The sequence below is a fragment of the Pelophylax lessonae genome (genome assembly GCF_965119305.1).
Source record: "Pelophylax lessonae genome assembly, chromosome: 3".
NCBI classification, from domain to species: Eukaryota; Metazoa; Chordata; class Amphibia; order Anura; family Ranidae; genus Pelophylax; species Pelophylax lessonae.
The window spans coordinates 435492751-435508911 of NC_138770.1; the positions used below are offsets into that span (position 1 = coordinate 435492751).

At 39.3% G+C, this 16161-nt stretch overlaps 1 protein-coding gene across 1 annotated transcript in view; it reads right to left on the reverse strand.

Moving 5' to 3' along the window:
• AHI1 (Abelson helper integration site 1) overlaps positions 1–16161 on the reverse strand; it is a gene marked incomplete at its 5' end in the record, with an annotated part of 647577 nt that overhangs the window by 55147 nt on the left and 576269 nt on the right. The window contains 2 exon segments of the mRNA XM_082249437.1: positions 13749–13846; positions 13975–14137. Coding sequence (XP_082105563.1) covers positions 13749–13846; positions 13975–14137 — 261 coding nt within the window.

Here is a 16161-nt window from a genome sequence, read left to right on the forward strand (position 1 = left end):
CAGCTGACCGTTGTTTTCTCTGAAATGATCACAGAGCGCCTGCCTGTGATCCTTCTATATAGGATCACAGGTCTCTGTGGTCATTTCACAAGTCCCTCCCCAACACAGTTAGAAAACACTCCTCTGGGCTCACACTTAACGCTTTAATCACCACTGCGTTAACCCCTTCCCTGCCAATGTCATTATTACAGTAACTGTGCATATTTTTAGCACTGATTACTGTAGTAATGTCACTGGTCCCCCCAAAAGTTTTAAAAATGTCAGTTAGGGGTTCGATCTGTCCGCCGCAATGTCGCAGTCCCGCTAAAAATTAGGGCTGCGACTAACGATTATTTTAATAATCGATTCGTTGCCGATTATTTTTTCGATTAATCGGATAAAATCATAAAAAAACTCAATATGCCTTTTTTTTTTATTTATTTAAAATAATAATGAACAAACAGAGTGTTAGTGCCGGTTCACACCAGTGTTAATTTTGGCAGCAAATTTCAATTTAGTTTTAGTCTTAGTCTTAGGACTAAAATGGCATTTTAGTTTTAGTCCCATTTTAGTCTTCTGCAAGTGTTTTAGTTTTAGTCGTATTTAGTCGACTAAAACTCCAGTACATTGTAGTCGACTAAAACGTCCTACATTTTAGTCGACTAAAACTAATTTTAGTCATCTAAAATCGAATGGGTGTAGTTCAATTGTAATTTGTAATGCATTATTTAAGCATTTCTCTACAATTCCAAACTCATTATATACTACTGCTGGTCCTGGAGTGAAAAATCTAATATGTTATTATTTATGATATTAAGCTTTGAGCATGCACCAGTGTTAATTTTGGCAGCAAATTTCGATTTAGTTTTAGTTATAGTCTTTTGACTAAAATGCCATTTTAGTTTTAGTCGTATTTTAGTCATCTGAATTGTTTTAGTTTTAGTCGTATTTTAGTCGACTAAAATTGTGTTAATTTAGTCGACGAAAACGTTTTAGTCAGTTTAGTCGACGAAATTAACACTGGTTCACACTTGTGCGATTTTGGAGATCACATGTAATTCGGAGCGCACTGCTCCTAAATTACAAGCAATCTCATGTGCGGATGCGAGTTCAGGCTTGGTTCACATTTGTGCGATGTGGGAAGGCTGCGAATACTGTGCCTGTTCCTGCGTCGCATCCGCACCCCTGGCAGTTCACACTGCCATATGCGATACACAGGGGGTGTCAATTAAATGTTAACGACACCCCCAGTTTGATCGCATATCGCAGTGCGATCTGCAAGTTCACACAGAATCGGATCGCACAAGTGTGAACCACTGTGCGATCCGATTCTGAGGCGGCTCAAAAAAAGCCTCATGTGCGTTTTTGCTGCGGATGCGCTGCAAATTCAGCCATACAAAGTGTATGGCTGAACTCGCATCCGCACATGAGATCGCATGTAATTTAGGAGCAATGCGCTCCGAATTACATGTGATCTCCGCAATCACACAAGTGTGAACCGGCACTCAGCCATACACTTTGTATGGCTGAATTCGCAGTGCATCCGCAGCAAACACGCACGTGGTTCACACTTGTGCGATCCGATTCTGTGTGAACTTGCAGATCGCACTGCGATATGCGATCAAACTGGGGGTGTCGTTAACATTCAATTGACACCCCCTGTGTATCGCATATGGCAGTGTGAACTGCCAGGGGTGCGGATGCGATGCGGGAACAGGCTGCGTATTCGCAGCCTTCCCGCATCGCACAAATGTGAACCGAGCCTTATACCAGAACTTTTTTTAAAATTAAGCTGCTATATACTGTAAATAATATAATAAATGCTTATCTAGATAAACGAGTTAATATTCCTTATAAGGTGCAATATTATAATAGAAAAATAAGTGAATAAAAACGTCCCTGTCAGCCATAGATATGAAATAGGCAGCATAGAAAGACCCCCTATATGTGCTATATGGACGTTTTTAATCATTTATTTTTCTATTATAATATTGCACTTTATAAGGAATATTAACTCTTTTATCTGGATAAGCTTTTATTCTATTGTTTGGTGGGCTGCATTGTGACTGCAGGACTGTAATCTCGGCACTCGGCTTAACAGAGGAGAAAGGCAGGGAAAGTCCAAAATGCAGCACAAGTAATCGGAGGATCAACTAATCGATAATGACAATCGTTGATAACGATTGTAATTATCGATTATTATCGATTTTGTCGATTAGTTGTTTCAGCCCTACTAAAAATCGCAAATCTCCGCCATTACTAGTAAAACATTTTTTATTAAAAATTACAAATCTTTCCCCTAGTTTGTAGAAGCAATTACTTTTGCGCAAACCAATCAAAATATGCTTATTGTGATTTTTTTTACCAAAAATATGTCGCAGAATACAAATTGGCCTAAAAGGATGACAATTTTTGCTTTTTACATTTTTTGGGGGGGAATGTTACATAGCAGAATGTAAAAAATAATGTTTTTTTTTTTTTTTTTCAGAATTGTCGCATTTTTTTTGTTTAAAGCGCAAAAAATTAAAAATTGCACAGGTGATCAAATACCACCTAATGAAAGCTCTATTTGTGGGGGAAAAAAGGACATCAATATTTTTTTTGTACAGCGTCGCACAACCGCGCAATTGTCTAACACAGTGCCGAATCGCAAAAAATGGCCTGGTCATTAAGGGGGCAAATCCTTCTGGTCCAGAAGTGGTTAAAAGAAGAGATGATACTACACCGTGGTAAACATAGCCCAGGCCCAACTTTTTTGTGACTTGTTGCTGCCATCAATTTCTAAATTACCTTATTTTTTTCCTAAAATGGTACATTTTCTCAGATTAAACACTTGATATATTTTTTTTTCTACTATAGTGAAAAAAAATATGGGTTTTTGAGATTTGCAAATCACTACATTCTATTTTTATGAAGATTTTTCACAGCATCCCAAATTTTTTGGAATTCGGGCTGTAGAAGGTGATGACAACCCCTCTTTAATCGCCTCTTGGCAAGGCAGAATAAATTCAGTTCAGTTAATCTTTCCTCATAGCTGTTGCAACCAGCCTATCATCCTACTGCACTTTTCATATGCTGTTGGGTATTAGAAATCAACTCCACAGAACACTTGCTGGTACTCCAAACATGAACTAGTTGCCAACAACATTACTTAATGAGTTTTGTTCAAAGGACTATAAAACTGAAGATTAATTTGAAGCTACAATCTACTAATAATCAAGAATCTTTTAGACCTGTAACAGAACTAAAAAAAAAATACTGTATTTTAAATGTTCAACGGTCACATCATACTAAATTGTTGATAGCCTACTTGCTGTACAAGGCTAAAAAGGAAATTTTGTGCAAGTGGGCCTTGCCCTCCCCTCTGGTTGTATCATCCTGGGAAGCTATGACTGTAGCTGCCTTTCCATTGTATAAGTTAGGCCAGCCATACACGGTTCAAATCTTGGCTGGTTCAACAGGAACTGGTTGAGACTAATAATGGGCAGGCTGAACGTATTAAGTTGATCGATCCATCACCTTTGAAACAACCAGGCTGCCGGACTCTCTTGCGATTATCACTGCCTTCTTCCAGCAGAGACAGCTTACCCCCGCCCCCCCTCTGGGAGAAGACACTTGCCAATTACCCTGTCAGCACTGTCTATGTTGATGGGGGATTTGTGTGAATTTCTTTTGGCACTTTTCCACTGCAAGTACCGGCTCGGCTCTACTCGGACCCGCTTGGCCCGGTTTGCTTTTCCACTGCTGGTACCGCATGGTACGGTGTTGGAACGGTTCGGTACGGTTTGCTTTTCCACTAAAGTAGTACTAAAGTTAAGTGGGTGGGATAACAACAGGGTGGGTGGGATTCTCTGACCAATCAGTGTCTAGTAGTGACTGCATGCAAAGGATTGTGGGATATGGTACCGGGTATGGTACCTCTTGGAGCCACAATCGAGGTAGTACTGTTTTTGAGAGCCGTACCGTTCGGTTCCATGCAGTGGAAAAGCGCCGCCATACTGTACCGAACCGTTCCTACATCATACCATGCTGTATAAGCAGTGGAAAAGCACAAAAGCGAGCCGAACTGTTCGGTTCCATGCAGTGGAAAAGCGCCATTTCTTGCAACCTTTGGTTGCAGGAAAGAAATTTGCATCGCGTATGGCCGGTCTTAACCGTGGCAGTCCCTGGAAATATGACAAGGTCTGGCTCCCTTGGTTTGACCAGCAGCCTTGAGCTTTTGTTTTTTTCCCCCTTTTTTTAACTCTTTCCTTGTGTTGATCTTCCTTTTTTTTATTCATTCTTATTCCCTCCCTTCCCCTCTCCCCCCATTGTTCTCTTGCTCTGTTCCCCTTTTAGTTTATTCATTTTGTTTGTGATATGATGTTTGGGGTTATTGACTTATTTCCTCAAGGACTTTACGTCACTAAGTTGTCTGGATTTTTCACTTCCACTGGGGTTGTACTGCCAGTCTTTCTGCATGCTTGAATGTGCTGATAGACTGTATTGTTTTACCATTGTACTATTTATGTGCTGAGGTTTGCTACATTTCTTTTTTACCTAATAAATCCTGCTGGGTAAAAAAAAAAAAAAGATTTTGAATGTAAATTGTGATTAAAGGTCAAGAATCAACACAAAGCAAACCCATACCACTAAACCACCCAGCCCAGCAGGTTGGAGGCTGCTTGTTCTGAGTTTGGTGAAAACAGAAAACAAAAGCTGATACCCAGATGAAGATATAGCATGCCTACCTCAAATCTGTCAAGGTATGGAAACTTTCACATCTCACTAACTCTTATTGTTATTATTAGACTCTTTGTGACAGGTAACATGTGGTTAAGGTTTAGTGGTCCTATAAATATATCTCTATTTAAAAAAAGGAAAATCACGATTTGCTAATACTACACACCTAATACTATTAATAAAATGCTCAGTTGGTGAATGACACACTCCAGTTGTCGCATCAAACAGCAAAGTGCAAAGTACTACTGTAGATAAGCAGCATGCAGAAATACAAAAAGGTGAAAATCTAGCTGCATCCAACCAGCATGTGCAAGCCATGCAAGATGCGCTCATCTACCCAAGAACATACAGTTCATGATACATGCCACACTACCTTGACACCCTGCACCCCCCTACACTACACTATATGACAGATATATGTTTTGCTGATGTTGTATGGTTTGAAGTGGTTAAAAATGTAATTCACATAAATTAATATCTATTTTTATTTAAAGAGTTAGTTATTTCTTCTATGCCCATGGAAATAATGGACAGAGGCCCCTAGTTGACAACCAATGGTACTAATCATTTAGAAGCTCAGGCACCATCCTACTTTGTGTGACAGGAAATATCTCCACCAACTGCATCAACCCCAGTTATATCAGTGCACATTAATGATGTTGTGGCTAGGCAAACGGACAATTATCAGAAGCACAGATGCCTGCAGTACAACATATATCCAGCAGGAGGAGATACCAAACCCTCCTAATATAGCAAAATTTTCACAGCAATATTCTTGCTTTTGTCCCTTAATGTTTCATTCCAGGGAAGAAAAAATTAAATAAAATTGGGGATTTATGTCATCTAAGAAGGACATAGAAATTTAGGAATACTAGGGAAACAAACTATGGGGGACATTTTAAACACACGCAAGAAGAAAAGTGCAGTAGCTACTTTACATAGCAAAATGCATGTGTGTGATTTATCAGAGCTACTTGACTGCAGCAAATGCTTTCAAAGTCAGCTGTTGCAGCCTGAAGTGATTGATGGATCAATTTGTCTTGAACTGTGGGCCATTTAGTAGCAGCCTAGGCAGCCACTACCTTTTGTTAATTGGACATCCCTATTTTATAATTTTGTAAATACAATACATCCATGCTATATCCGGCTCCAGGGTTTGCAAAACCCAATTAGTGTGCAATTATAAATATGGTCAAGGGAGAGGTATTGTAAACATTGCCTAGTAGTTTGTATTACTGAAATCCCCAATGACTGCATCAAATTACTGATTTAAATGTACAGGGCAATTAATAATATTTGAAATCAATAATAAGCCCCCGAATGTTTTTGCGTGTTATTTTTCTGGAGAAGCACATCACATGATTTTTTAGGTGCTCATGAACAAGAAATGAAACACTGTATCTAAAAAAAAAAAAGGTTTTATTTCATATATTCAAAATTAAAAGACAAATGTTATTAAAATCAACATGACAAATTCATACGGTCATTGTACAAAGGTTTCCGCTCAACATGTTTCACCAAAACTGTGGCTTCTTCAGGAGACTTGTAGAGCCTTGTACATAACATCACTATAAGTGAATAAAAAACATTGTACGTTTATTTTACATATAAGGACTACTTTATAGTCCACAAAAACAAAATACAAAGCACAATTGGTCAAAAACTATGTTTAATATACAAACACTCAAAACCGTAACTCATTGACCGTATGAATTTGTCATGTTGGTTTGAACAACATTTGTCTTTTAAATTTGAAAACACGAAATAACATTTTTTTAGATACGTTTAATTTCTTGTTCATAAGTACCTAAAAAATGCCATCATATGCTTATCCAGAAAAATATTTACCAAATTTGGGATGTGGTGCATTTAAAGCTATTCTCATACCTCCAGTGAATCCATTTAAAGTTTTTGCGTGTTACTTTACAAACACTAGTAGCATTTTTTGTAAGATAGGCAGACTGGCATTGGTAGAGAGACATCTGATTGCTCTTACTTGCATTAGCAGAATCTGATGGTTTGCTGCAATCTTCCTCACAACTCAGCCAAGTTGTAGACATAATATTGTCTATCTATTATTAAAGACCTAGTTATGTCTTTTTCCATCATATGCATGCATTGTACGATTTTTATGAATATTGTGAATTGCACTGATCTGTTCTTTTCTTGCTTACAATATGGAACAATAGGGAATCAGGTAAAAAAAAAAAAAAAAAAAACACAGCAAAGTGGATTGTTCAGATTCCTACTATTTTGAGGTGCCAATATTATTACTTTATTGTTTCTTATCAGCAAAATATGTTAATTTAGGCTTACCATACACATAGCCAGGCAGTTGTGGCTGGTGGATTCCTGTGGCAAGAATCATCACAACTGACTGCGTCCAGACTTTGACATCTGTCCCTAACCACAGCTATCTGCTCTGTGTACTGCTGATCACATAACCTGATCATTTAAGCAGCAAGAATCTGCCAATTCCTGCCACAGGAATCCGTTGGCTGCAGCCGCTGCACGACCAACAACTTTCTGCCAGGCTTCTTTTTTAAGGAAGTTTGATGGAAGGGTTCGTCAGGGCCACCAACTAAGCAAAATTCGAACAGTGTATGGCCAGGTTTACCCCCTCTGGAATAATATACAGCTGCAAGAAAAAGTATTTGAACCCTTTGAAATGATATGGATTTCTGCACAAATTGGTCATAAAATGTGATCTGATCATCATCATCTAAGTCACAACAATAGACAATCACAGTCTGCTTAAACTAATAACACACAAAGAATGAAATGTTGCCATGTTTTTATTGAACACACCATGTAAACATTCACAGTGCAGGTGGAAAAAGTATGTGAACCCTTGGATTTAATAACTGGTTGAACCTCCTTTGGCAGCAATAACTTCAACAAAACATTGTAGTTGCAGATCAGACATGCACAATGGTCAGGAGTAATTATTGACCATTCCTCTTTACAGAACTGTTTCAGTTCAGCAATATTCTTGGTATGTCTGGTGTGAATTGCTTTCTTGAGGTCATGCCACAGCATCTCAATCGGGTTGAGGTCAGGACTCTGACTGGGCCACTTCAGAAGGTGTATTTTCTTCTGTTTAAGCCATTCTGTTGTTGATTTACTTCTATGCTTTGGGTCATTGTCCTGTTGCAACACCCATCTTCTGTTGAGCTTCAGCTGGTAGACAGATGGCCTTAAGTTCTCCTGCAAAATGTCTTGATAAACTTGGGAATTCATTTTTCCTTCCATGATAGCAATCCGTCCAGGCCCTGACGCAACAAAGCAGCCCCAAACCATGATGCCCCCACCACCATACTTCACAGTTGGGATGAGGTTTTGATGTTGGTGTGCTGTGCCTCTTTTTCGCCACACATAGTTTTGTGTGTTTCTTCCAAACAACTCAACTTTGGTTTCATCAGTCCACAGAATATTTTGCCAGTACTGCTGTGGAACATCCAGGTGCCCTTGTGCAAACTGTAAACGTGCAGCAATGTTTTGTTTGGACAGCATTGGCTTCCTCTGTGGTATCCTCTCATGAAATCCATTCTTGTTTAGTGTTTTTTACGCATTGTAGATTTGCTAACAGGGATGTTATCATTTGCCAGTGACTTTTGTAAGTCTTTAGCTGACACTCTAGGATTCTTCTTCACCTCATTGAGCAGTCTGCGCTGTGCTCTTGCAGTCATCTTTACAGGACGGCCACTCCTAGGGAGAGTAGCAGCAGTGCTGAACTTTCTCCATTTATAGACAAATCGTAGGTCTTCTGAGAGCTCTTTTGTGCGAGGCATCATTCACATCAGGCAATGCTTCTTATGAAAATCAAACCCAGAACTGGTGTGTGTTTTTTATAGGGCAGGGCAGCTTTAACCAACACCTCCAATCTCATCTCATTGATTGGACTCGAGTTGGCTGACATCTCACTCCAATTAGCTCTTGGAGATGTCATTAGTCTAGGGGTTCACATACTTTTTCCACCTGCACTGTGAATGTTTACATGGTGTGTTCAATAAAAACATGGCAACATTTCATTCTTAATGTGTTATTAGTTTAAGCAGACTGTGATTGTCTATTGTTGTGACTTAGATGATGATCAGATCACATTTTGTGACCAATTTGTGCAGAAATCCATATCATTCCAAAGGGTTCACATACTCTTTCTTAGAGCTGTATCTCACTTTCTTTATTCTAAGTAAAATGGAGTATGTGTTCTCTCTTGATTAAGTGCTTATGATCCCACCTTTACTAGACATTCTGGCTCCTGGATACCCGATTTGTTCTGTTTAAATACGCCTTTGCAGCTCAAGCATATATTATTTGAAAGTTGGGTATTTTCATAAGACATGTTGGAGAATACAGCACAGGGGATTAAGAATCCTCCTACACGATTACATACACCTAGTCATTGTTCATCAATTTAGTTTGTCTGGCTTAACAGGTTTGTAAACCAATAAAGAAAGATGACAAATTTGGGATTACACATCAACTTAAGTTCTGTCATTTTCTTCCATAGTTACAGAGTTAGAGCATCACAGAACACATGGGCATTACGCCATATTGTATTTTGACTGTCTATTTATTTAGCTGCTAGAGATACCTATTTTGAATGCGGTCGATATTTGTAGATTAAAGGAAATGTATTGTAGTTTTGATTATAATGGTCAAGACTAAAAATAAAATATATCTTTTTTCAATCAAGCAATTATGAACGATTGCACATTAATTTTGCAGTTTCTTCCCACTACCAGTTGTAAAAATTCTGTTGTTTATAAGCTCATAATCTGAAGCTAACATTTACACACACAAGTCTACAGGGTTGATTTACTAAAGGCAAATAGACTGTGCGCTTTGCAAGTACGTTTGCACTCATTTTCCCCAGAGCTTAGTGAATGTATGTGGTAACGCTTCACTTTGGAAAGAATACCCAAACAGGTGCATGGAAAATTAAAAGAATACGCATTTTTTCTTCACCTTCACAAAGCTCTGGGGAAAATTGGTGCAACCGCAATTGCAAACTGTACAGTCTATTTGCCTTTAGTAAATCAACCCCCATGAATCAGAATGGTCACTCCACCCCTTCTCACAACTTTGTCTAAAGCCTGACACTAAGTTTTTATTATTCAACCCAGTGAGCTGAACGAAAAAAAAAAAACTGAGGAGCTCACTGTACCAACTATGTGATGTTAGTATAGTGATCTTCACACTGAGCTATTGTGTTTTTACAAAGGGACTGCCCCACTGCCCCCCCCCCCCCAAGAACACAACAGTCAGCGATTGCAGTCATTGGCTGCTGTACACTATGAATGAATGTCAGACAGTTTCTGTTGAACCAATTTTCGGCCGATGTGTACCAACCATAAGGTTTCATTTAGAGATTTTGTGACTGAAAGGGAGAGCCACTGCTGCTTAACATATAGCACTATGCAAAAAATTGTAATGAAGTAAAGGTTTACTTTTAAAACAAAGGCTTTCAAACATGAAATGACACATTTAGTCTGATTTGCTAAATGAGTTGAGAAAGTTAAAACAATAAATAGTTTGAAAATGTACTTTAATTATCCAGTCATGTACAGAAATAAGTAACTAGTAATTTGCTTTTCACAAGATTGGATAATCCAGGTGAGTATTCACACAATTTATAGTGTGAGGAATAAATGCCTCATGACATTTGTAAACTAAAGTATGGTATTTTCTAGAGGTTAATTTCAACCAAATATCTATTTAGAGTGTAGGAGGACTTCCTCATGGGGGCTTTTAGGATGAAACAATCCAAAAATTGGTTGTATTCTGCAGGAGTGGTGTGTTTCAAAAGGACATTAAATTACAAAATATGGTTTCAATGGTTCGACAGTACATATATTGCAGCAGTATGTAAGATTACTATTGATCCTAAGGGGAACAAGTCACTCTTCATTCTTACAAGTTCTGTAGGGAGGTATATTTGGTTATTCACATTTATTATGTTCTGATAATTGGATATGATTGGACTTTTAAAAACTTGCTCTGCAGACAATGCCCTTGGTTTACTGTGGCGATCTATTGCATTTGCTGATCTGTATTTTTTCACTTGTGCTTTACTTTTTTTTAAAAGCAAAATGAAAAATTTCAGTCTTCAGCCTGTAAAATAAATACCAGTCTGACACACCAGGCTAAAGGACATGTATCCCCTTAAGCAAGTGTGTAAAGGCCCCCTGCCATTCTGACACCATCCTCAAGTCAATCAAATGCTGCAGGAAGAACCCAAAACATGGTGGCCAAGAAGGTGGGATTATGCATCCCTTCTCTCTGGTAAAATCCATTACAAATTGCTGATACAAGCACAAGCTAAAAATAAAAACAAAGCTACTTGAAAATGAAAAGTTACCAACTTGTTCTCCATTTATTCATACAAAGAATTACAAGAATTCACAGGGATGCTTTAGTTTTTCTCTTTATTTAAAACGTACATTTCAGGGAGCAGTCATATGCACTTTAGGGCTTTTAGCTGATGTCTGAATGAATCATATAGTCATTTGTTATTATAAAGGGAATACAGGAATCCAAGAGATTCCCAAGCTCCAGTGTCTATGCAGTAACTGTCAATTATTTCAACAATTCAATACATAATATTGCTATCACAGTACGATGCTTTCTGGTAAATGAATACACTTTAGGAATGACAGCAATGGCAGCATGAAAACTGGAACATGGGAATCTGAAAGAATTCCAGTAACTATAGAACATGTCTTTGAGATTCAATCAAACTTGCCCTGCAGCAAAGATGGAGGAAAGCTGTTCTACCTCAACATTGGATTAAATGTTTCAAAAAAAGAGAATAAAAAAAGGGAACCAGGAAAGTTAACCACTTACCAACTGCTGCATGACTATGTACTGCGGCAGTCAGCCTCTCCTGGGCAAAGTGATGTATGGGTACGTCACTCGCCCACGAGCCTGTAGGGGGCGAGCGGGCGCCGCTGCCGGCGCACTCCCGCCCCCGCTCGTACACTGACATCCCTGCGCGTGTGACCAGCGGCTCCGATGTCCACTGGCCACTCGCGATCTCGCTCAGGAGAGGGAGAAAGAGAACGGCTGATGTTAACACATCCGTCTGTCATTCTCCCTTAGATCATCACTGAGGCTATGCGATTATGCTATGTAGGATCATATGTCTCTGTGATGATCTAACAAGCCGATCTAACAAGCCACGCCCCCTGACAGTTAGAATCACGCCCCTAGGGACACACTTATCCCCTTCATCACCAATAAAGTTACCCGCTTCCCTGCCAGTGTCATTTGTACAGTAACAGTGCATATGTATAGCACTGTTTATTGTAGTAATGTCACTGGTACCCCCAAAACTGTCAAAAATTTCAGTCAAGGGTCCAATCTGTCCGCAGCAATGTCGCAGTCCCGCAAAAAAAAAAAAAAAAAAAAAAAAAAATCGCAGATCGCCGCCATTACTAGTTAAATAAAACCAATAAAAATTACATAAATCTTTCACGTAGTTAGTAAACGCAATAACTTTTGCGCAAACCAATCAAAATACGCTTATTACAATTTTTTTTACCAAAAAATATGTAGCAGAAAACAAATTGGCCTAAAATGTTAAAAAAATTTTGATTTTTACATTTTTTTTTTGAGAATTTCATATAAAAAAATTTGAAAAATATTGTTATTTTTTCAAAATTGTCGCTCTTTTTTTGTTTATAGCGTGTAACAGGACGTCAAGTAAATGTGACAGGAAGTCAGGTAAATCTGTGAGTGTTGTCACAGATCGGAGATACAATTCACCAATTACTATAGGGTGTCAGCTGCAGAAGCCAGAAGAAAGGTCTAAAGACGTTGAACAGACTTCAGCTGTTCAGATTGAGGAAACGAAGGCCTCTATAATTTGTCCAAAGGAAGTCCTATTGATTGCTGCCTCCGGAAGCTGTCTCCTGAAGCCGTGTGGGCTGGGAGAAGGAGGACAGTCAGACGTGTGCCTCCCGACAAGCTGTGTGAGCATGGGAAAAGACCCCCTGAAGTGATCTGCGCTAAGGAGGGTAACCAGTTGTGAAGACTTCTCAAAGGTGAGAAAACGAACTATTTCTATGTGGAAGAAATAAAGGAATGTTTGCCATGTGAAGAGACAAGCAAAGAGACATTCTCATTGTGAAGAGTAAAGGGACCTGTTAAATGAACATGTGCTGTGTGAAGAGATAAAACATGGACTGTTGAGTATCCGCTGTAGGATAAGAAAGTCTGCCCAACAGTAGGTTGGGGACAGACTCTTAGGTAGGTTCCAGTGTGAGAAGGTAGCCGCCCACAGAGGCAAGGATTTATTTTGTCTTTTATTTTATTTTGCTGTTTTTAACGCTTGCAGTCTGGTGAAGAAAATTGTATTAATAAACCAAACTGTTGTTTGCAAGCACTTTTCGGCTATCTCTCTGTGAAAACGCACCCCCCAATGGGTCATCTACACCTACCACCGAGCTAATCCCTTACAAGTGCAAAAAGTAAAAATAGCACAGGTGATCAAATACCACCAAAATAAAGCTCTGTTTGTGGGAAAAGGACGTCAATTTCATTTGGGTACAGCGTCGCACGACCACGCAATTGTCCGTTACAGTCACGCAGTGCCGAATCGCAAAATAGGGCCTGGTCTTTGAGGAGCCAAATTCTCCAGGGCTTAAGTGCTTAATAGGCCCGCTAGTGATTACCGCATGTGAATAAAGAGGTGATCAAGGAATTTTGTTTTATTGCGGATAAACATTTCTTTAATAAAAACATTTTTTAATTTAACTAGAACTTAGGTAAAAAGGTAAGGGTATACAAGCTGGTATACACTTAGATGGATGCCCGTGTTGAGGTTTAGTTTCCCATGGGGATATTAGTGTATATGCTTGAAAATCAGATTTGGTATCATTTGAAAAAAAAAAGAAGATTGACCAGGTGTTGCTAATATTTGGCAAAGCAGAAATCCACCACTTGCAAATGTTTCCATTTTGTCACATATCAGTTTGCTAAACTCTACCAATAGACTTAATTCAATCGGACAGTGCCTCCCTTAAACAAACCTACATATTTACCCTTTGGGGACTCTGTTCACGCCCTTCTGCAGTATAAACTTCCTGGGAAGGGGTAAAATGTGACTTTGATGATGTAGTGAGATCTTCATCATAAGGGACTGAAAAAAATAACAGAAAATTATTAAAGTATTACTTTATGTAAATCATTTCTGAATTTCAGCTGTCTGGGTCAGAAACAATCAGTTAAACCCACATTAGCCTATATTGGAAAGATGCACTAACTTACTTTCAGCAGCCACATAATTTGCTGGAAAATAACCCTGTTGTCCGTTTTGTAGAATGCCAAACCACCAATTGTCATTATCTTTGTATAACACATGGATAATGTCACTACGATGAAGGCTTAGCTCATCTGATCGATGTGCAGTGTAGTCATACAGAGCCACAACCTACAAGAGAGATAACAACACCACAACTTTATCACATTAATGCCACAAACAAAGGCCTGAGCATTTACTTCCTCTCAGAGTAAAACAGCTGAAACCAAAGTTCTACCTTGGTAAAAGCTGAGGCTTTTTAAACTTACTAAAAGGATCAAGGTGGTGGGAACACAGTATGAGACACATGCTAATGGACTGTGGGAAACATGAAAAATGGTTTAGCACACTAATCAAACCAAGTACTGTACGACTTTCAAAACAGCTGCTTTTAATTTGATTGATTAGCAAACACACATATACACAGTATACTGTATATCTATCTATCTATCTATCTATCTATCTATCTATCTATCTATCTATCTATCTATCTATCTATCTATCTATCTATCTATCTATCTATCTATCTATCTATCTATCTATCTATCTACACACACAGTATCTCACAAAAGTGAGTACACCCCTCACATTTTTGTAAACATTTTATTATATCTTTTCATGTGACAACACTGAAGAAATTACACTTTGCTACAATGTAAAGTAGTGAGTGTACAGCTTGTATAACAGTGTAAATTTACTGTCCACCTAAAATAACTCAACACACAGCCATTAATGTCTAAACCACTGGCATCAAAAGTGAGTACACCCCTAAGTGAAAATGTCCATATTGGGCCCAATTAGCCATTTTCCCTCCCGGTGTTATGTGACTTGTTATGTGAGGTGTGAATGGGGAGCAGGTGTATTAAATTTGGTGTTATCGCTCTCACTCTCTCATACTGGTCACTGGAAGTTTAACATGGCACCTCATGGCAAAGAACTCTCTGCTGCTCTACATAAAGATGGTGTAGACTATAAGAATATTGGCAAGACCCTGAAACTGAGCTGCAGCATGGTGGCCAAGACCATACAGTGGTTTAACAGGACAGGTTCCACTCAGAACGGGCCTCGCCATGGTCGACCAAAGAAGTTGAGTGCATATGTTCAGCGTCATATGCAGAGGCTGTCTTTGGCAAATAGACGTATGAGTGCTGCCAGCATTTCTGCAGAGGTTGAAGGGGTGGGGGGTCAGCCTGTCAGTGCTCAGACCATACGCTGCACACTGCATCAATTTGGTTTGCATGGCTGTCATCCCAGAAGGAAGCCTCTTCTAAAGATGATGCACAAGAAAGCCCGCAAACAGTTTGCTGAAGACAAGCAGACACAGGACAGGGATTACTGGAACCCTGTCCTGTGGTCTGATGAGACCTAGATAAACCGATTTGGTTCAGATGGTGTCAAGCGTGTGTGGCGGCAACCAGGTGAGGAGTACAAAGACAAGTGTGTCTTGCCTACTGTCAAGAATGGTGGTGGGAGTGTCATGGTCTGCGGCTGCATAAGTGCTGCCAGCACTGGGGAGCTACAGTACATTGAGGGAACCATGAATGCCAACATGTTCTGTGACATACTGAAGCATAGCATGATCCCCTCCCTTCCGAGACTGGGTATTCCAACATGATAACAACCCCAAACACACCTCCAAGACGACCACTGCCTTGCTAAAGAAGCTGAGGGTAAAGGTGGTGGACGGGCCAAGCATGTCCCCAGACCTAAACCCTATTGAGCATCTGTGGGGCATCCTAAAACGGAAGGTGGAGGAGCACAAGGTCTCTAACCTCCACCAGTTCGGTGATGTCGTCAGAGGAGTGGAAGAGGACTCCAGTGGCAACCTGTGAAGCTCTGTGAACTCCATGCCCAAGAGGGTTAAGGCAGTGCTAGAAAATATTAGTGGTCACACAAAATATTGACACTTTGGGTCCAATTCCGACATTTTTACTTAGGGGTGTACTCACTTTCGTTGTCAGCAGTTTAGACATTAATGGCTGTGTGTTGAGTTATTTTGAAGAGACAACAAATTTACACTGTTATATAAGCTGTACACTCACTACTTTTCATTGTAGCAAAGTGTAATTTCTTCAGTGTTTTCACATGAAATGATATAATAAAATATTTACAAAAATGTGAAGGGTGTACTCACTTTTGTGAGATACAGTACATAC